Source organism: Aquila chrysaetos, chromosome 6 (assembly GCF_900496995.4).
Source record: "Aquila chrysaetos chrysaetos chromosome 6, bAquChr1.4, whole genome shotgun sequence".
Lineage (NCBI taxonomy): Eukaryota > Metazoa > Chordata > Aves > Accipitriformes > Accipitridae > Aquila > Aquila chrysaetos.
Window position 1 is genome coordinate 11,228,954 of NC_044009.1, and position 22,245 is coordinate 11,251,198.

Below are 22,245 nucleotides of genomic sequence, written 5' to 3' on the forward strand. Positions count from 1 at the left end.
CCCATCTGATGCCTCCTGGACCTGCTGGGGTAAAGCCTGATGGTGCTACATCCCTATGTGATGCTGGGATGTTGGCAGCCAGGGAGGTGGAGAGCCCAAATTCGAGGGCTCCTGTCCTGCTGTGAAATGCTGGGGCTGGGGGGTGACCAGGGTTAATGGCTGGGGTCCCAGCGGTGCCTGCAAAGGGCTGAGTGCTTGGGCTGGATCTGTGTTCAGGGCTGGTTTGTCTTTCCTGGTGTGGACATCCCCATGCCATGGCCAGCTCGTGCACACCTGCAAGAAGCGAACCAGCTGGAAGTGGTGAGCTTGCCTGGGGCAAAAGCCTTGCTGTGTGTTGCACCACTGGGCCAACAATTTTCCTGAGTCACCTCCCTAATTGTGCCATGGCTGTGGAGCTGCAGGCGCCTCATCGGCTGCGTTTGCACCTACGAAGCACAATGCAACAATTCAAAACTCTCCCGTGTCCCAAATACTCGCAGCAACCAAATTCCCTACACAGCTTTAGGCATTGAGTCCTGGCCTGGGCTCCTGGCAAGAGGTCCAGGAAGCTTTCCTCTCTTCCTCTCCCTCGTTGCATCCACCATGGCTGTGTTGGCCCTTGCCTCCCAAAGCACGTTTGGGCTATGATGGCTTTGTCCCATGAAAAAAGACTGTGCTCAGCTCCAGGACATGACTGACACCACCCTATCCCCAGGAGCTTGCCCTGTGCATGCAGCCTACACTGCTGCAGGAATTCCGTGTGGTCCCTATAGCTTGTCTGCACCAGGGGCTCCTGCCAGCCCCCAGGGACAAGTCAGCTGTGCCAACAACACAGGCAAACACCCTTTGTATGGGGAGGATGCAGTCTGCAAGACCTCTTTAAGATGCAACGTTAAGACAGGCTTGTACTGGAGTCGCGCAGCACAGGGTGCAGCAGCTCGCACGGACAAGCTGCGTGTTCGCATACAATGGGAAAGCTTGCATGGAATTGATTCCCTGGGGTTCTCCAAGTTTTGTCAGGCTGGGTCTGCTAGTATGGTGTGGCACGGCAGAAACAACCAAAAAGGCCCTTGTTTTGAAGTATTTTGGCCGTACGTGCAACTTTAAGGATGTGACTGAAACGAAGAGCTGAAGGGCAGGCTGATCAGTGCAGTGGATGAGTAATTCAAGGGGGGACCCTATGGATTGCCTATCTAGAAAGAGGTCTTGTATTTTAAAATAATGCAGACATTGCTAGAGGTGTGTGAGAACTTGTGTAGTAGCATTTAAATGAAAGATTAAGAAAGAATAGCACTGGGGAACAAAAATACATCGCAACTGATTTGCACGGCTGGTGAAATTATGGCATTAGGAAACAGCGCCGAACGTGCTGTAAACAGGAGGTTTATTTTCTGTAGGAGCAGGGATGAGTGGGCAGATCTAAAACATACTCAGGACTTCTACTCATACCTGCTCAGGCATTATGCGGTACTTATAAAAACCTTTCTAACTGCAGCAGAAAATGAACCAATAATGATATGTTTGAGAACAGTAAACCAGTATCAAAAAATGGAAATGTATTTGAAGACTGTTGCTTTTTAAGCCAGATATTTCTCTTTCATTCTGACATAATTCACAGCTAAGAAATAGCTACAATTTTCAAAGCCACGTCTTTTTCCCTTTGGCTCCTCAACCACTTTAAAATATGTACCTTTTGCCACCCACCAAGAATGAAAGTATTGCCTGATTTACAAAATAACAGTGCTTACAAGTAAAATTTTCAGATTAACTCAGTCCTATTGAAAATCGACGTGTTTTGAGCTCCAAATTCATGGCTGAAAATGCTACCCCATATCCCCAGCCCTCTGGGCATGTGGCATTGGCTTGGGGGTACCTGTAATTATATTTTCGGGGTGACAGGGTCTTTTTGTGGTGCTCTCCACTACTAATTTGCCTGGCATGAATGCATAAACCAGTGGTGAGTTACTCCTTTGCGCACATTAAGTTATTGCAAGATGTACTGATCAGTAGGTTGTGCGGCTTTAAAATTTCCGAGGCGATTGCTGGAAAGGGATTCTCTGATCTCCCTTGCTCTTGAGGCACGAACTGCAGCTTGAATGGTTCAAAACCCAGTGCTCTGAACCACCTCTCTGCATCAAAACCCAAGTGCAAGCTCACCATGTCTCTATGGAGAAGGTGGTGAGAAAGCAGATGCTCAGCTGCGCTCCAGTTCCCCTGCAACAGCGAACATTTCAGACCCATACGGTATAAAAGGAAGATTATTTAATGCTGGTAATAACAGGAATCTATGAAACAGCCCTTCTCATGGCAAAGGATGAAAAACCTCTTGCAAAATATCTGGTTGTTCAGTGCATAAAACCCCACCGAGCTGGAAGAGAGCTTTGAATGGAGAGATTGCAGGGTCGTGCCTGAAGCATCGCGCTTGCGATTAGAGGCAGCAAAAAGGACTCAGTGATATTAGAAATTTCCTGAGCTCATCAGGCAAAATAATCTTTTTTAACAGATGCAGAATAGCCATCTCATCTAATGCATAAAAATGCACATTAAGATGTTGTCTGCATAGATTTTTTTTTTTTTTTTTTTTCTTAAGACAATATTATCTCATCTGGCCTGCTTTTATAATGTAGTTTTATGCCCTGGTATCTTACTGGGAAGTTTCCGTGGTGCTAATTCCCTGGTACTCCCAGAGGCACTGCCATAGCTGAAAACTCCCTGGTTCTGTGCAGATGCTCTGGCATGGGCTTAATTCCTGCCACCCGCCCCACACCGTGGCACCCACTGATGCCTCGTGTGCCACAGCCCGCTGGGCAAGCTTGCCTGTGCATTTGCCGGGGGGGAAAGACTTAAGCTCACAAGAATTGGCAAAAGGAGCCTGTGGGGTGCAACTTAGTGTGTATGTGGCGTGGAGGTGGTGCTGGGCATCCCAGTGGGAAGCATGCAAGAGGGATGAGGAGGCAGTTGCTCAGTTTTGACACATGAAAAAGCTATTTTCCCCATCCTAACTCCTTTAACAGTTTGATTGTGCCCCAGATGCTTTTCTCCTGGGAGCCCTGCTGTGCCTGTAGCGATGCTGATATGAGGGGGTATTGCTCATATCCAACAATGTCCTTCTGAGGAGGACGACATCCCACTCTGCCCCTGCGCTTGGGGTGGGTGGCATCGCCAAGCACCCATGGATGCTGGGGCTTCTCCCGCACAGTGCCGTGTGTGCAGCTCAGCCTGCGGCATCACTTTCCCCCAGGGTCTTTGCTCTGAACACCCAGGGAGGAGCTTGTAACTTTTTCTTAAAAGGGCAGCCCTTATATAAGTGCTATTATAGATATGTCGTCCTTGGCAGAGGCGCATGGCAGGCGCAGTGGGATGGGGCTGTTTAGATGTCGAAAGGAAAGTGGTGAAATGCAGAGGGCCAGCAACAGCGTTTCGTTGCTGGTCCTCTGTATTTCACCGCTTTGCTTTCAACAATTAAAATGCCGTTTCATTGCTTCTCTGTCCTGAGCACATTCAGGGTGGTTTTTTTGTGCTGTGGGGTGAGCATGCTCCCAGCAGCATCCGTGGGGTGATGACACAGGGCTATCAGGGTGCCTCAGTGCTCCCCAGGCCTGTTTTCTGCAGAGGGATTAAAGTCCTTTCTTGTTCTTAACTGAAGATAAACAGCCCTGTTACCAATGGCAAACTGTATGTTGGGAAGCATAGGCCTGTTTGCCCTTTTCCTGAGTCTGCCCTTATTTTTTGTTGGTGTTTTTTCTAACATCCACATGTTTTTCTGAGCTTCCCCTCCCAGCCAGGAATTTCTTCTAATGAGCCATATCACACAGTGAGATTTCACCATGGTGCATGTGAAACATGCCATAAGGGTCAGTCTTAAATATGCATGCTTGTGGCTGTGCAAGATCCCTCTGGCAGATTAATTTCATTAAGGAGCTTGGTGTTGGGGACACTGGATGTGGATGTGCCGGGGAATCCCCCAGCCATGGAAAATGCTGCTTTCTGCATGAAAACTCCCTGGCTCCATCCCACCCTACTGAATTTTTCCAAGCTGGATCAGCTGATTTTTTTTTTTTCTTTTTTTTTTTTTTTTTGACAGGAGCCTCAGTACAGCCATGATTCCCCCACCGATAGCTGAGCAGTTAGGTTTATTTACATTTAAGCACAAGCATATTATTTTTAGAGGCCTGAACAGCTTAAACTGAAGGCATAATCACATAAATTACTGCATGAGGATTTTTGGTGGCTAAATTAATCCAAAACCTAATTCATACATTTTAAGGCGTGCATTTGGCAGGTCTAATATCTCTTAAGGAAATGGATAAAGTTGCTTCTTGCGGGTGGCAGTTAACAAGGCAAAACTATCTTATTAGGAATTCAATTAAAGCTAGTACAGGCTTACTGGACCTCTTCCAGTAAATATATATCAAGCTGAACCAGTAGACATCTGTCTTCCCCCCCATTTTTTGTTTTCCAAGCTTAAAGGTTAAAAGATGGAGAGGAGAAGATGGGGGAAGAGGAGAGACTATAGCTCACTTCTAGCTCACCATACAGTTCAGGGCACAAGGGTTATTTTCTTTTTGATGTCTGATGGCTGCTGCAAGCTGTGCGAGACTGGGTCTGCCTAACTCCCGTCCCTGGCTGAAATGCAAAAGCCAAAAAAAAAAAAAAAATCCCAAATCTCGTGAAGGCTCGCAAATGAAGCCCCTGGGGGAGGTCTGGAGGTGCCCTGCTGCTCCCTTTCTGGGGAGAGCCCAGCGCGGGCAGGATGAAAGCCTGCGCACTGACAAACACCCGCTGGTTGCTGGTTTGGGAAAGCATCTGGGCTGCCTTTCCTAGGTTCAAGTTCAGAGGATTAGATCAAAACGCCCTTTGCACCCAAAAGGCTCAGACCCTGGGGAGGACGGTCCGGAGACATCAGGGATATAATGGCCTCTTTGAAACCCTCTGCTAGAGATGGGGCTCAACAGTTGTTGTTGCTTATTTAACATTTTTATGAGTGGTACCGAAGCCTCCCTGTCCCATTTGCACCCTCCTCCACCAAGGTCCTCCTGTCTCCAGGTTCCTGATGTTGCTTCCTGTGATGTTATGCCTCATTTTTTGAGGAGAAAGGATGATTTTTTTTTTTTTCCTCCCCTTCCCAATGGAAAACCCTCCTTACTGCTAAATGCTGAAAGCCTCGGCCTCTAAGGGTGACAGATCGTGGAAAAAGTTCAAAGGGAGATCCTCTGTTTTACCAGTCAACCCACCCAAAGAAAGCCCTGCTTTAATGCAGGAGGAGAGGCACATCCCAAAGAGCTACCAGAGCCCCAATCCCCATCTTGCATGCCCATCCACACGCACACAGAGAAAATATAAGTGCCAGCAGTGCCAGGGAGGTTAAGCACAGCCTAACAAAGAGCCCAGCTGAGGGGGTGCTTGCTGGACAAGAACCTCTTTGCTGCTTAACTGGCTCCCCTTGCTGGGAGAAGGACAAGGTCATTGCAAAAGCTGGCCCCGATGGCACATTTGCTGTTCCCTGGCATGGGTTGGCTGGACCAGCTGCCATTGGCCGGGTCTGGCGTGGAAGTGGTTAAAGAGATGGGTATGAGGGTAAGGGCTCCCTTGCTTTGATTTATTGGCTGGCTGAGATAATTTACTTGTGTATGATTAGTTGTTGTTGCTGAGTGGTCATCTTCTACAACTACAAATCTAATTAAATGCTGGGGTACCTAGAGTCTTTTTTTTTTTTTTCTTTTCCCCTAGCAAATATTTCTACAGTTTTAATTCTTGAGAACTAATCATTAATTAGCATGAGGCTGCTAGTATCCAGCTGGAGGACTTCTTGTTTTTCCTCACTTCCAAATTTGCCTAAAAAGTAAATCATAATCGAAGGTGTATAGCACTTTCCAAGTCGCTTAGAGCAACCCACTGAGATGTCTGATGGGATCGTCAGCTAGCAAGGAGCAGCAAGGTCGCTCGGAGCCAGCTGAGGATCTGGCCCAGTGCATTTTTCATGGCACAGCACTTGATTCTAATCAGCTTTTTTTTCCCCCCTTCTTAATCTTCTGCAAAGCCTGGGGATGGGGGAGGAAGCTACCCAAAATGTGTGCTTTCCCCGACCAGCATCTGTAATTCCCTGATTACATGTCGAGCTCGCTTTGTGCTTGGGGTTGTAGTGGCATTCCCTTACATGTTCATGGCCTCATCAAACTATTCCTATGGCTCTACAGCAAGACATAAATTCTGGAGATTTCAGGCTTGGAGATTTCAAAGTCATGCTGAACCACATGGAAATGATTCTCAGAGCTACAGCTATAAAAATAATTATATTGCTAGGGGGAAAGAGTGACAAGAAATGTCCCCAAAAGAGATTTCAGTGGTGGTTACAGGATCTGTCCTGGCTCTGTAAGAGGCTGCTGTGATCTCCAAGGCTAATTTATCACCGCTACCTATAACTCTATGAAATATGCCCCAAAAAGCACTGAAGGAAGGAACATGAAGGGAGGTTGCAAAGGAGAAGCATTGCAATCTTCCCCTTTGTTTTAATGAGAATGCTTCATATGCTCTTAAAATTACAACTACTCTGTACAGATGACCGGTGTGAGGATGACTAATTTGGAGGCAAATTAGGTCTGCTTAGCTGAAATGTATGCCTTGACTGTTCCCTTAATGACCCTTCAATGCACATCCCTCCCGACAGGACTTTTACCGCAGCCCTGGCTCCAGCAGATTAAGTAATAACATGCTTTTGCTGCTCTTCTAAGCAGTCCTTCAGTTTTGATCCAACATTTTCCCTCCACCATGCATGTCTCTAACTCATTATGATCAGTAATTAGTTTATATGCATCTAGCCCATGGCAGATTTGTCTTTTGCATGTCTCCTTCTCCAGAGCGTTTTCCTTGCACCCTCTCTTTTTAAAAGGTCTCTGAGCCTGAGCGTTTTCTGGCTGACTGCGATGTACTTGGTGTCTGCTGTGTAACAGATTTATTCTTTCCCCAGAAAAGACAGGAACATAAACACAAGATCCAAAATGCATTTTGCTGGGCTTTTAAATGTACTACGATGAACCCCCTCCCGCTACAAGCCTATTAATGTAAATACCAAACTTTACAATCCTTCCTGTCAAGGAAACGTATTTACATTTTTCTAAGGATGCGTATAGAAAAATAGGGCTTTGGGAACAAAAAGGGCTTAGTTCTAGTGTCACAACACCCCCAGTTGACTGTACTGCTCTCATGTACTATAGAATTAGGTTGTTCCCAGGGCCAGCAGAGATAACATCTGTTTGCTTCTTTAAGGACAAAATGAAATAGGATGCTAGCATTTTATACTGGAAACAGCCCTGGAAGTCTGAAGGGGCAATAGTAAGAGGGCTGTGTATCACACGCACACATTGCATGCGGCTTGCCCAGCACAAAAAAGATGGGAAAGGTGGTATTAGTGCAGTGCCAGCCCACAGGAGGCAAAGGGCTCATCCCAGGCCCTGCTGTGGTGAGTGGGAAGAAGGGGGTTGCTGGGAGACTGGTCTTACTGGCGCGGGGGTTAGGGCTACATTGTCCTTTACACTTTGCTGATGCTCCTGACATCCTGGTTGGACAGGATTTTTCCTACTAAATGGAATAACAGGAAACATTTTCTTTTCTCCTGGATTTTTTTTGCAGTTTAGAGCATCTTCAACATTCTGAAGGAAAAAGAGAAAGGTGGCTCCAAGGGAAGGCGCACAGGTGCTGGGGATGAGGATGGGGAGATTTGGGGGAGGAGGGCTTTGCTTCTCATGTCTGTTGAAACATCCTATTGCACTAATTGAAGCGCAAAGCTGTGCCTGTTTCTCTTGAAACTACCGGAGTAAGTTGTCTGTAATTATGTGGAACAGAACAGGAAAACCTCTCATGGCCAGAGGAGCGAGCAGCAGTGACCTGCTGGTGTTCACAAAGGCCAGGTGGCATTTTACCAGTTCCCAAGGCTCTGATTTTCTAATCAAAAAGCTCCTCTGATTTTTATGCAGCCGAAAGGGAATGACCGTTCCTCCAAGGAGAAAACCTTTCCTTGCCTATCTCTCCCCAAAACCCAGGGAAAAGGCAGGACGGCCACAGCGATCCAGCCGGAACGGCACTCACCCCTTTGTGCTCACACAACATTTGCAGTGCTCGCTACTCCCTAGGAAAGGCAGGAGCTGGTCCCAAATTCAGATAGCTATTTCTTAAGGTTTGGGGTTTTTTTTTGCCATCAAGACTGCACAGGCTGCTCCCGTTACGCATAAAAACTCCTCTAGTGGGGACAGACCCATGCAGAAGTCCATGTCACGCCATCCAGCTAAGTTTGCCCATTTTAGAAGGTTTCTCGAGGATCTTGTCGCGGGTTTTTTTTTTGCTGGCAGACATAATTTTTGTCGCCATAAACGATAGAATTTGACACCGCACCACACCAGGCCATTTGTCAACAACGTTTTCAACAGTTCAACCGCACGCGTGTACATGCACACACAGGCACAGAAAGGAGAGGCAAGGGGGGAAAGTCTGGGGCCTCAGGGAAAGGTGACCTTCCTCTATAAGGCATGCAAAGACGGAGCAAAGAGCCACCTCTAACCACCGGGCTGGAAGTCGGGTTACGGCAAAGACGCCAAATACCGATTCACTCCGCAGCAAACTGAAAACGCATTGGGGTTTAGCTCTACGTCATGGTTTTTCATGCAGTCCGAAATGTCGCTCGCAATTTCTTTTGGGTAGGGACAATCTGAACATCTACATGTACAATCTGCCTTGTCAGTGCAATGCTAATAATAAATCAACTGACAGTGACTTTTAAATATGGTTTAAAAAAGTGGGTTTTGCTGCTAAAGTACTGTGTGATAGAGAGGAATGGTTGTATATTAGATAACAGTTTTAAAAACATCATTGACTAATGGCAGCACATCATTTGGGAAACAACAGAATAAATGCATTGTTCCATCCCAGCACTTTACTATTCAGCCAATCTAAACTGCTGAAAAAATATGTGTTCGGGACATTTTACATCTGTTTTTTGACAAGAAGCCTGGGTTTTTGCGTGTGTGGGTTTTGGTTTGTTTTGTGGGTTTTTTTTAAATCTATTTGCTGCAGCTTTTTTAGCCAGATTAGCATAGGAAAAGGCGCTCTTATAAACGGGGGGGGGTTATCCTTTTAAAAAGCAACTCGACTTCAGCTTTTTGCAGTTGAAATTAGGGCACATCAGGCAAAAAATAGTAACACCAGCAATAGCAATAAAACCCACAACAGCAGTGTTACCTATTTAAACAAACCTGAACAACAGACAGTTTGTGCAATGGATAGAGTAACCAATTTTTTTAACAGCATAATATTTTGGGGGCTCCCTGGAAGAGTGTGTGGAAACCTTAATTGCAGCACCAAAATGCAAACCGTTTCAGGATGGAAATGAAACATTTACTTGAAGTGGTTTCTAAAATGGTTTTAAGTCTGCATTTTACACCACTAGTAAGTCCTGATTGAACACTTGGCTTTTTCAAACAAGGTACTGCAGTTGCATCAAGGGTTTTTATAAACAGGCCGTTTATTGCTGCTAAAACAAAGATGGATTTGCCTCTTTAAAAAAGCCTGGCCAATGGGCTGGGATAAACTTTCTTTTTGTCTTTAAGGAGCTGATTCTCCACATGATGAAATTATTTCATTTTACATCATGCGTGATGTTACAAGGGGGGAGAAAATTTCCCTTTTGAGTGTTTGCTTGGCAAAATGGGTTCGTGGGCTCTGCTTTATGTACTGAGCCTCAGAGAGCGACCGGCCGTATGCAAACTCTGGCTGACACAACACAGAGCTGCTCTGCTTAATTAGCTTGAGATGAGGGTGTTATTAAGGGCCCCCCCTTTTTTTTCTCCTTTCTTACTGTTTATTCCTCCCTCCATTAATATTACAAAGGCAACTTAAGAGGAAGTAGTTTTCTGCTAATGGAAAATGAGGAGGAAGGGTTTAGTGGTGAAAGTAAATAAGAAACTACATCTAACAGCAGCCTTTGCTTTACCGGCACTTTGGGGAAGGGAAACCGAACACATATGAAAATTTGGCAAAGTTTCTTCTATCTTTGTTTGCTTTTTATTGTGTGAGGGGGAAGGGGCACAGCCCAGGGTTGCAGCCGACATCTGCTGCTCGTTTCTTTTAAGAGAAATGCAACCTGGGGCGAACTCGTCTCTGAATCCCACTCGGGTCCTGTGGAACCCCTGGTGTCCCCCCAGCCGGGAGCGGATGCGGCCGCCCCGGGAGCCGATGGCTCGGCACCGGGTTTTTTGGGCGCAGCCACCCGTGGAGCGGGGCAGCAGCTGTTTTGGATCCCCCTGTCAGCCTGTTGTACTGATCGCCTTTTCCTCTCTTAAAACCCTTCCCTGAAGCAGCGCTTTCTGGCAAATCTCATGCAGCAATGCTTTCCCCCCATCCCTCATCAGCCAGCTCTCAATGCTGGTCCCCTCTCAGCTCCCCCGTCCCCGCAGAGCAGAAACATGTTGATTTTTTTTTTTTAAATGGGGCATATCTCATTCTTGCCTGCCTGGAAGTCTCTTTTTTTTGAATTTTTGCAGGCGTGGGGGAGCGGGAGGGGGCCAGATGCATCTACGCTGCCCATCTCACCTCTGAGTCTGTGGCCCCAAACCCCTCACCCAGCAGCATCCCTGTGTCCCACCAAGCTGTGCCACCTCTCCCTGGGCAGGACCGAGCCCCGTGGCAAAGCCGGGTGGGTGGAGGGAGCCGCGGGCACCCCATCCTGCAGCCAGATGTACGCAGAGCATCATCCAGGAGAAGAGAAATCGGTACCTACCCCTTCGGCAGCTGGGCTCGCCTGGCCCAGGCGGTGGCTAGTGGGAGGCCGACATGGACCACGCTCCCTCCATCCTCCATACGGAGAAGGCATAACTCAGCCTCTCGTGAGCCACGTAACTGCAGCTCGTCATCTTACTGTCCATCTCGTCGCTCTGTAGCACCTGGTAGAGGAAGTCTATATACCGTGCTGCCAGCTTGAGGGTCTGGATTTTACTGAGTTTGTCAGAGGGCAAAGTGGGGATGATTTTCCTCAAGGCGGCAAAAGCTTCATTGAGCGACTGAGTCCTCTGCCTCTCTCTGACATTGGCCAGGATCCTCTGGCTCTGCAGTTCTTCATAAGATTGGGAGCTGGGACTGGACTTTTTCCCCCTCTTCCCTGGGTTGGGGCTGCCATCTTCGCTGGACTTCTTACTGTATCTTCTCTTCCTGCCAAATCTCTTTGGCTGCCTTTCCAGCTCCTCTTCACTGGTCCCCAAGCTATCCACAGGGGAAACAGGAGAACTGGAGCTTTCTTCCATGCTTTCTGCAAGAAGGGGAGGGGAAGAGACTTTCCCCCCCTCCTTATGTTATGTGAGTGTGTGTGTGTCTTAAATGTGCTTTAAATTCCTGAGACAGATCCTTTGGAAAAACAGGAGGGCTTTTTTTTTTTTTTTTTTTTTTTTTTTTTTTTTTGCTGACCAAACGTTTTCCAGGTTGCTTGAAGGGCTCTTATTTCAAGGAGCGGGGTTGTGCAAAAAATTGAGGTCTTGGAGAGAGGAAGTTATTCTAACTTTTTGGAAACTTTAGCTGAGCTCAGTTGCTAAATAGTTGTCAGAAGTGAGGGAGGTGCGGGGCTCCCTTCTGATTGGCCGGCCAGGTCAGTGGGAGGAAAGCTTTTCCCCTGCTAAACTTTCACAGTTTTATGTTACACTTAACTAAAATCTTGGGAATGCACCTCAAATAAAAGATAGCTGGCGACCACCCCCTGCCACCGCCACCCCCATAGATGCTGAATTTGCAGCACCTCTCTGGGGTAACCCCCCCCGCCAGGGTTTTTTGGGGTGCTGGTCTGCTTGCTGAGTGTTTGCAGGCTGCCTCCCAGCCCATGCTGCTGAGGGTCCCACTCCCAGCTCCAGAGTCAGCCTGCAGTGGTACCTTTCCCCGATCGGGCTGCAGGGTGTGTAAGCCCTTGCACACCCAAGAAGGTGCCCCATTGTTGCAAAACGGTGCCCTATTTTGCACCCCTGGGTGCTGAGGGTCTTGCAAACCCCCTGTTGCCCCTTTGCAAGCTGCCCCTTGCAGCACCCTGCTCCCTAAACCCCCTGCCCTGCGGAGATGGGGTGGGGACCTGCCTCCTGGTCCCATGGAGTGACCTCGGGGTGGCAGAAGTCCCATGGGGCACATTGAGCTATGGGAAGGGTGGAGGTTTGGGGGCAGCCAGGGGAAGCCCCTTCAAGCCCCCTACTTGTAAGGGGCATGGAAAGACTCTCCTGGACTAACCCATTGGAGTCCAAAATACGGGCTAACTGGAAAGCAGCTAATAGTTTGTAGAAAACTACATGGAGAGTACCCCGGAGAGGCAATGCTGGCCATGCAGCCCATCTGCCTGCCATTTTTCTCCCCACTTTTTCTCCCCCCACACCCCGTTAAATACTAAATAGTACTTTTTGTGGAAGCAAGAGCTGAGGTAGGTAGGAGGACGTCTTTTTCTCCAGAATATCCTGCTGATGAAATCGTGGTATCCCAGCACATAAAAATTGTGGTAGCAGCTGCAGGGTTTCTGATGTATCAAACAGAAGATGACGGATCTATTTTTCCTCTCCATCACACCAGGGAAAATGTGGGAAAACTCTGCTTGCTTCCGTGGAGCTAAGGCAGAGCAAAATCAGATTTGGACCTCTGATTTCAGTTACAGCCCAAATTGCAGGAACAGACGCATTCCTGAGCAGCAAAGATCACGTTTTCAATACAGAGCAGGAAAATAAAATAAAACAATAATAATAAAAATAAATAAGACAAAAGAAACTCGTAAAATGTAGATGTTGTATCAGAAGAATTAGTTTGGAGTAGATTTCTTTGCAAAGTTTTCCAGTAGGTATCAACACTCATTAATGGAAAAAATAATGTCTGGTTTGATTGGAAAGTGTTCCTTGGTAGGAGAAGGAATTTTGGCTTGCCTGGGGCTGACTCCACTACTGGTAGGTAATGTTTATAGTGGAAAGACTTCCCCAGGCAGCCCCTGGGGAGAGCCTGTGTTTGCTTTCAAAAGGAAAGGTTTTCAGGTGCAGCACAGAAGTCGGAAAGCGAGGCAGTTCTGCAAATAGATTTTTAATCCAATTTAGAGACCCCGGCAAGTCAGACAGGACGGGTGCCTCTGCCGCTCGCACCCCAAAGCCAGGGTTCCAGAAGGGCTCAGGGCTGGCAGCTGGGGCCGAGGGTTGGCAACTGCTCTGCATCTGCAACCTGGAGGTCCATGAGTACAGGGGGCTGGGATGGTGTCTACCAGCCCCCACGGACCTGAAGGCAGATACCATGCTTGGCTGAGCTGGGGCAATGACATTTATACTGGGGAAACCTGAGTAACAGCCCCTTGCCTGTCCCGTAAGTGAAATAAACTGCTATCGATAGTGGTGCCGATGTGAAACTGCGGCTCAGAGTGCAAAACACCCCTCATGAGGGGTAATTGGTTTGTACTTGAGGTATTTAGAAGCTTCCTCTTCTTAGTGCGTGGGATCATTTCCAAGTATTAAGAGAAGCCATCGCTGAAGACTGGAGAGGCACCTCCACTTTCCAGCTGCAAAGAGCACGGTTCTCCCAGCAAACAGGTTCCCTGCTAACAGCACTGGCTTGTCCGTGCTTGCACTGCATTTATGGTGGTAAGCCGCTGTGGATTTGCAGGGATGTGTGGAGCATGGGAGGGCAGTTGGACTGCAGGGCTGAGCACCTGGAGCGCACTGCCCAAAGGTGCTATAGGTGCCTGCAAAAGGCTGCTCAGGGAGGGACCAGGGCTGCGTTTTGGTCTGTGTTTGAGAGCAGCAGGAGCAAGGGGAGCAGACCTGAGCTTGCAAGAGCAAGTGGAGCTGCTCGTTGCTGCCTCTCCTCTCCTCCTGCCCTGCCGACATGCGTGCTAATACTTATTCTGCATTTTCCTTTTGCCCTGCCATGACCACCAAAGGCAGGACTTGATTTCCTGGGGAGTGAGGGGTTTCCATGGGGAGGGACTTGGTCCTTCCAGGTGTTGGGGACAGGGATTTTGGGGGTGGACTGTGTGGATGTATCTCAAAATGCCCAATTCTCAGCTGGCACAGGCATTTTGCCTTTGTGATAACCACCAGGGCCATCCCATACAAGTGCGGCAGGAGACAAGAAACTCCTGGGCATCATGCTGGAGCCGCAGCGGCAAAACGATGTGGCCGTGTGGCTCAGTCCTAGTCCAGCCAAGTGACTGCTGCTTCTCGTGCTCTCATCCATGCCTTTCTGGGCTGTGCAGTGCAGAGCAGGAGCGGGCTCCGGCGGCAGAGCAACCCCTCGCTCCTCTGCATGCCATGGCTATATTAAATAAATAAATTAACAGCCCCGGCCCCCCGCCTGGCTTCTGCGAATGAGCCCGAAGGAGTGTTCGCATGACAAAGCGAGGCAGGATTTCTCCCTAAGGGGACTGTTGCTGTGCGTTGCCTCTAAATGTGCAAAGCTTTTTACTATCAGGCAGGCTTCATTAGGGGAAATTTATGGTGAAACTTGGCTGTGTCATAATTATGAAGTCTAGAAGCACGGCTCCAAAGAGCATCGCTCCAGAGCTGCTGTGTATGTGTGTACTCTTTATGGATGCAGAGTCCCCTAGCAGTACTTAGTGCTAGAGCTAAGAACGGTGTTGACAATACTGCAGATATCTTCCCCTGGAGCAGACCAAAGGCATGGTCCACGCGTGCACAGACCCAGGTGAAATCTGATCTGGTTCTCCTGAAGGAACAGGGAGTTTTGAGAGGTTTGTGGGGGAGGCACATGGTACAAAGGTAGCGCTGGCAAAGAAGGACGGGGTGAATGCATCCTTCCTGCTACCACAGCAGGGTGGGAAAGAGGTTATGAGATAAAAACTGCAATATGAAAAATAGTTTTAGTCATAGTTTAATGCCCTGTTTAAATGTGACATACACTATGATGCTGCTGCTGTTCCACTGCCATTACCAGGCTCCTAAAATTTCTTGTTAGAGGGAAACAATGAACACAGGCTGGGCTTTGGGGACAGCACTTATTCTCCGTAGGAAGCCTGTGGTCCAGTTGTCCCCCTGGCAGGGCTTGGCCAGCAAATCACCCTTCAGCCCCTCTGCGCTGCAGAGGAGAGCATTTGGATTTCTGCCTCCTGCCACCCTTCCCTCTGCCCGCAGTAGAAAGCGGGGAAAGGTTGGGTGCCCTGGCAGTAAAGCCGATAGCATTTCAGCGCACTCAGACTGCTCTTCCAGCTCCCCTCTGTGGGGGGAGCTGCCAGGGATGCAAATTTCTGGAGCAAACTGAAGAAGAAAGATGTTGTGCTTACTGCCTTCGTCCTCCTCACTACCTACTGCTATAGAGAAAAGCATCATTTCTCCTTTCAGAAATGTCCCCGTTGCAAATTACGTCCAGTGTTGAATGGCCTCTACTGTAGCCAGGTCTAATTAAGCTCATAATTTTTTTTTCCCTCACCTTTGGTGTGATTTAGGGGATAAATCCTTAGTCCTTGTGCAGCAACCACTAAATGTGATCTGGTGCGTGCATCTTCCACATGCTGTCTTTGCAAAGGCAGTCGTGTTTCTCCTTGCACTTCTGCTTTGTGGGCTTTGTTTCCTTATTCTTCGTGTTGCTCCGCGGCAGTGGCCAGACGTGGCAGGCAGATGTTTCCCAAAGCATTCACCCTGCAGTGACAAGTTTATAATCAAAAGCAAAGGAGCGGTGAGTGAGCTGCGCAGATAAGAGGCAGGAGGTAAGGAGAGCGAGGCTTTAGGGATAAGACAGTTGGAGCAGAGCATGGTTTAAAAGTAATTGGATACGCTAATGTCGGAGTTTTGTGCAGGAATGTACATCTGTTTCTGAACTGTTACCAGCTGATGTGCCCGCTCTTCCTTTCTGCTTCCTCAGTTATAAACCCTCAGAGCAGCAGACACAAGCGAAGGAGAGGCTGACCCAGGGACAGCGAGTCCTATTGCTAGCTAATCCTACCCATAAATGCAGTCAAGGTCAAGGCGTGCTTTTGATTTGCAAAGGCGTTGCTGAGGCAGCTGGGTGTGCCGATGCCTGCCCTGTGGGGAGCAAGGTGGCAGCTCTATGCTTGGTTTGATGGCTCCATCTGGCTTCCTCGGCTTTGTGCTTGAGAAGGCTGGAAATAGACGTTTTTAGGGAAGACTTTACAGGAGAATGACAGAAAAGAGAGAAGGGAAGGACTTAGAGATCTTCCCAGTAGACATCTCTTTCTCCTGAGAAAGCCCCACAGGCCCTTTGTCCATCTCCTTTATGAAGGAGACAGCTTCATCCAAGCTTTGACCAAGCAAGGTGTGAATTGCAAGGGATATCTTTCCAGAGCTTGCTTTATTTGCTGTGTATAACGTCAGGACAAGCTGTCTACAGTGTAATAATGATAAATGCAAATCATAACTTTCAAAAAAAAACTATGGTGACTCAGATTGTTAAAATGCACTGTAATTCACAGCTTTTCTAGCTGAGACCCAGATTCTGCAAAGCACTGGAGCATGCCTTGGAGAAGAGAGGTGCATCTGAGTCCTGCTAACTTCTGTGGGACATAAGCAGGTGTTTAAATTTATGTATATGCTAAATGCAGAGCTGAACTTCTGATCTGAACCCCCTCTGAAATAAGAAGAAAGATCTTTAGTGACTTCAGCAGGTTTTGGACTGGGGTCTTGAGCATTAAACTGTTGGAGGACCAGTTCACATCTCCTGGTTGTCCAAGCTCCGTTGTCAGTAGAACAAGGGTAATATAGACCAGACACAGTTCTGCCTCAAACGCTGGGTGCAGTATTTCAGGTCTGATCAATGATTGCTGGCAAGATTAGAAATCCATGTAATTTCACAAGTCGGTAGCATTGGAAAGATAGCGTGCGTCCTGCTGTAGGAAGAAACCAAAAGGCAGTGGCATCGCAATTGTGGATTCTATTTTTAATGATAGTGCAAAGCAAAAAGAAGAACTGGCATTTGGGGGAGTAAAAAGTAGTAGCTATCATGATTCCAAAAATAACATTTCTATTTTAGATCATTTACCCGAGGCCACCACTAATTGCAGATTGGAGTGGAACATCTCCCTGGGAATCCATAGGGAAGACAGATTTTTTTTCCTCTTTTTGGAAGGTGAAATATTAATTGCAGCTGCAGCAGTAGTAACTGTAGCTTAAAACCTGGGCTAGGAAAAAAGAAAATATTGTTTCATGAACTGGAAAATCAAAGCATGTGAAATATTTTGTTCTCCTTGCCATTTCCTCCCCCATCTCCAGCCTCATTAAACTGGGAAGGAAGGGCTTCCAACCAACGTCAAGGAGAATCCAAAAGCAGCCTGGCTGTTCCAACAGCATTTGAGCACTCATGGGAAGGGTCAGGCTTCTGTTCAATTTTTTGGACTGCAACACCCACTTCAAGGCAGATATATTCAAAACGACATCAAGTTTGACTTTCAGTTTTGAGCATTGCTTGACAGCTTCTCCGTCTCCAGAAGATGAGGTGCCAGGGCTTGCTCCTGAGATGAACCTTTGGTTGACTTTAGCAATGCAAGTGCAGACTATGGTCTAGGAATGATTTGGCCAGTCTGACACTAGTGTAGGGAGACTGACCACATCTCCTTGTTCAGGCCATGGAGAGAGGGACTGTCCTTTCTGTGTCCCCATGGTGGATCCTCTCCCTGTCAATTACAAAACAGGTCTGCAGAAGTTGATGCCCTCAGGTCAGTGCTTTGCTGTCATCTTTAATCTGCGAAGCCCTAGAAACAATGTAAGGAAGGCACTGATCCCATTAAGCAGATTTAAGGATTGTAACTCAGTTGTCTTAGCCGCCTTCCACAGCCCCCTCTGAAAGGGTCGGCAGGATCCCAGGGTGAAAACTGTTCCTGCTGGGCACAGGTTGCCTTTGCAAACACCATGCTCCCTCGTCTATCTCCTGTTTTGGATCCAACCACTGACTGTAGTGGTGCGCACAACAGTCTGTGGTTCAATTACTCTTTTTACACATCTTGAAACCCATAGTTACTGTGAATTCACATGGCTGGAGAGCCCACCAAGGAAAAGTCCAAAGTACTCTCGCTTGTATTCTTGCATTTCAGTATTTTTGAGGATTAACCAGGACAGAGGTAAATCAGCCTTGTAGTTAACTGCATTGTGAGGTGAAAAGATAGCAAGAGGGTAGTGGAAAGCAAAGCGTTGGTGTAATTATACTGCCATTGAAGTAAATGGTTTTCCCCATGGGTCCACATAAGAATCTTTCTCAAAACATGTTACAAATCAGCTTTCCCCATCTACATTCAAACCACTTTGAACGCTATGTCAGGAGGACGCATGGCACTGGTGACATGTCTCCTTACTGCTGGCCAGAAGGGATTGAGAAATGCCTCCTATCTGCACAGACGCCACCTGAAAAATTGCATGATGCATGCAAAGGCAGATCCAGAAGCAGCTTTGTTTGCCTGGGTGTATCACTCAACAGATAAGCACACAGAGAGGAGGGATTCATTGCCCTGAACCTTCACCAACTAAGTATAACTGTTGAGTGATACACCCAGAATTTAACCACCAAGGTACAGCATTTTGCAGTTCATATGTTGAGTAGAGGGGAAGCTAAAACGATAAACTAGGACACAGATAACTATAAGATAGCTCTGCTCGGAGAAGGCAAACCCCTCCCAGGGGCTGCGTGCGTCTGCTGGTGGCCCCAGAACAGCCCCAGAAACAGCTGTGCTAGAGCCCACTGGGGTTTTTGGAATTGTCAGGATTTGGAAAAAATCACAATTCTGAATACCAGGGCAAAACAAGGGGAAACTTGTTAAGATTTCTGAAGTGACAAAAACTGAATTTTCAAGGAGAAGTGGATGGGGTCACTTAAAAGAAACCATTTGTAGTCTCTTTGGCCAGCTCTGAACTTTACCTTGGCTTTGTCTGATACCTGAGCCACTCATAGTTTGCAAACACTGGAGCCCTCCTTTGCCCAGATAAAAACGGACATCTGTCCTCATTTCTCACCCCACAGCACTATAATTCTCCAATCATTTCTTACAGGGTTTAAGCCATAGTTGAGGCCATATAAGATGTTGCATATGTCTTCTGGTTAAGGGAGACTGGACAGCTCGTTAGCAGCACTTGTTGATGGGCTGGATGGGTCACTGCTGAATGACAGGTCATTCATCATGGTTCCCAGCGGTTAAAACTCCTGCTTTTGAAGTGTTCCCACTCCCTATCAACCTGGTAGTGGGATCTTAGGGATGGGACCTTGGTTTCCTGTACCAGAAAGGGAGAGGTCTACTGGTTGGGTCATTGTCACCGTTGGGCCAACTCAAGCAATTGGGCAAAACCTCCCCTAATATTCATCTACTTAAAACAGGGAGGTACACCTTCTGCCTCAAAGGCTATGGAGCTAGTTACGGCCAAATAGCAGCTGTTCTGCCATACCTTGATGGAAAAAACCAAATGCCTATAATTTGTTTTCCATTTCTTGGAAACACTGCTCAAAAATCATAGCCACTCTTCCTTTCTTATCCGTCTTTTTTAACAACATTTTAACTTTTTATTATGTTCTTTGCCAACTGCTTCTCTGTGCTCTCTGTGGGCCTTTAGACATTACTGATGTTCCCACAGCAGCAGGGCAAAATACAGCATTCCAGCCTGCTTATTGCTTTTTGTTTGAAGAGTATGGGACTAAGGCATAGCCTCAGGAGATCTGTGGCTCATGCTCTTTGAAGGCTGATGGTGCTGTTTAATGTCTTCAGTGGTTTAGTGTCTTAGCAGGAGGGTGGGACCTGGTGAGGATCCTTTGGATATCAACAGACAAGTGAGTTGGTTTAGGTCCTTTGTGTCTTGCTTTTATGTATTTAAATGTCCTAGAAGAGGGAAGGGGTATTGCCTTGGAGAACCCCCTGGGTGACTGGTGAACTTCTTGCCAAGCAGATAAAGAAAAACCTGACAGAATTAGTTATTGAGGGAAAAAAATGTTTGTTTTCTAAGTAGAACAATGTTTTGTGAAGCATGCCAACATTCCTAGGAAAATATGATTTATTTTGGAAAACCAGACACCCTAACTCTGACTCCTTTACTGCCACGTGTTGGAGTTTACTTTTACTTGTGTGCCCCGGTGCTTGAGCTGCCTACTGCCCCTGCTCCCTGCTTTGGATATCCCTGATAGGCCATGGCAGCTGAGCAGGAGGGGGCTTGCCATGTCCTGGGTTGCCTGGCCACCAGTGGAGTGGACACAGAAAGCCAGTGCCTCCCTTTGAATTCTGTTGCAGCGATGGGCTGGTACCTTCTGATCAAATTGCTTGGTTATCAGCTGATTTGGTTCCACTTCGGTATTTAATTTGATGCTGAAAGGTTGAAATCTTCCATTTAAGAAAAAAACCAAAATAATTGTTGAGTAGCTACACTTACAACATCAGAAGGGACAGTCAGCCAAACCTGCTCAGCTGAGAGAGGAAATTATTTTTCCTAGACTGATTAAAACTTCTGCATTTTTCTTTGTCTTTACCAACACCTGTTTAACTCAAGCACCTGAACAAACTTTGAGGAGAAAAGATAGCTTTGTTAAAGACTCAACTGGACCCCGAAAGATCGAGTTCCACTTCAGGGACCGTCAGCAAATCCAGGGGAAACCAGGGTTGGCATTCCTAGTGAGATCTAGGGGAGAAAAAGCAGGAAAGGCCCATCATTTTTTTTCAAAAATAATTACGTGAAAAAGCCCCAACCCAAACAAATTCTCAAAAGTTAAGGTTGGTTGAATTTAAAAGAAGCAACCATAAAAATTCATGAATTAGTATCATTGGTTTTGGATTGTTGTTCTAGAAATATTAAGTGAACTGACTGTTTTCTCAAGAGTAACAACATTTACCTGTGTAGACCATATTGTCTGTTGGGACATCATGAACCACAGCACAAGTCTTCTTGACGTAGATCTGGTTGCAAATACACAATTGTGTAGACACTAAAACTGGTGTAAAGGAACATGTGTGTAGTAGCCAAAGCACTGGAAATGAAATTATCAGGGAAACAGCTGTGCCCCTCAAAGGCACAGGAAGAGCATTCCTGCAAAGCACCTGTGGATTTGCATGTGTAGTGTCAGGGAAAATGCATCTTTGGGTGAGGCAGCAGGTATTTTAACCTCCCAAGCCTGCTGCATCCATGAGTTAGGGTGTCCTTCCCCCTTTCCATTGATGCCTTGCTCCATTGCATCCCTGGTATTCTTCGCTGGGCAAGGGTGACTTGCTCAGTATTATCCTGAGCCTTGCTGTGTTGGCATTGGACAGTGGGAAGCAGTGGGCTTCAGCAGTACTGTAAGAAGCTGGGCTCTAATTTGTCTGTCCCAGCTGCCCACATCCTACCTGCAGCATCACAGATAAGAAGTGAGCTTGAGAAATACTCCTTTTGGTGAAGCTGTAAGGTGTGTTACAGGGCTGGATGCACCACTGCACTCTTCGTGGTGGGGTATGTTTTGGTCTCTGTGGGAGAGAACAATGTCCCATATGGTCAACTTCAAGCATGCAAGTCATCACATTGAAATTAAAGGGGTGATGCATGTACTCAAACCTTCAGGAGCACCCCAGTTCAAGGAGGTGACATGGGCTGCAGCCTAAGGATATGGTCTAGCTTCCATGTTATCCAGTCCCTGAATTAAGACAATAACACTGCATAGTAGGTCTCTTTTTGCCACGAGGACGAGCACCACAACCTTTAGTGGGTTGCAAAGTATTGCATTTTTGTGTATTTTGAGCTAAAGCTGAAGAGGTCTTTTAACTTGCATTTAATTGTTGAAGGAGGAGAGCTATAAAGCATACCTGTCCTCAGCCTGAACCTCCCCCAGCTTTTTCATTATCAGTTGAGCTTTGCAATTTTTTTATTTTTTTTTTTCCTGGCACCGATACTACTGTGATGTTTCATTTCCTTCTCTTTTGCGCTTTTGGCAAAGATAAAGTTTACTGTCGGTTCCACTATATACTCTATCAGGTGACTTGGAGTCTGATCCACAACTTGCAAAGTCAGCAGAAAACTTTATGTTGCTCTCAGCAGGCTTTACAGCGACCTTTAATAATTCTGCCCTCCCAAGGGGCCTGAAGTACGAATCCAGTAGGCATTTGTCGTGTCTCAGTCTCCTAAAGGGCCAATAATTTCTTGCAATATTTTTGTAGGTCTTTGATCCATCACTGTTGCTTGATTGTGCTTTGAAGACTTAATAGCGCCCCATATCCCACACTTATTAAATTCAAATTCTCCAGTTGCATTTCCCTGGAAGATACATAAAAATAACACATGGAGGAAATATAACTGGAAGATCCTTTGTATAAGCTGG

At 47.0% G+C, this 22,245-nt stretch overlaps 1 protein-coding gene across 1 annotated transcript in view; it reads right to left on the reverse strand.

Moving 5' to 3' along the window:
* Positions 1-11,537, reverse strand: part of TWIST2 (twist family bHLH transcription factor 2) — a 37,730-nt gene extending 26,193 nt beyond the window's left edge. The window contains exon 1 of the mRNA XM_030019275.2: positions 10,748-11,537. Within this exon, the coding sequence (XP_029875135.1) occupies positions 10,785-11,267 (483 nt within the window). The 5' untranslated portion in view covers positions 11,268-11,537 and the 3' untranslated portion in view covers positions 10,748-10,784. The remainder of the gene's footprint in view (positions 1-10,747) is intronic.
* Positions 11,538-22,245: the final 10,708 nt, after the last annotated feature.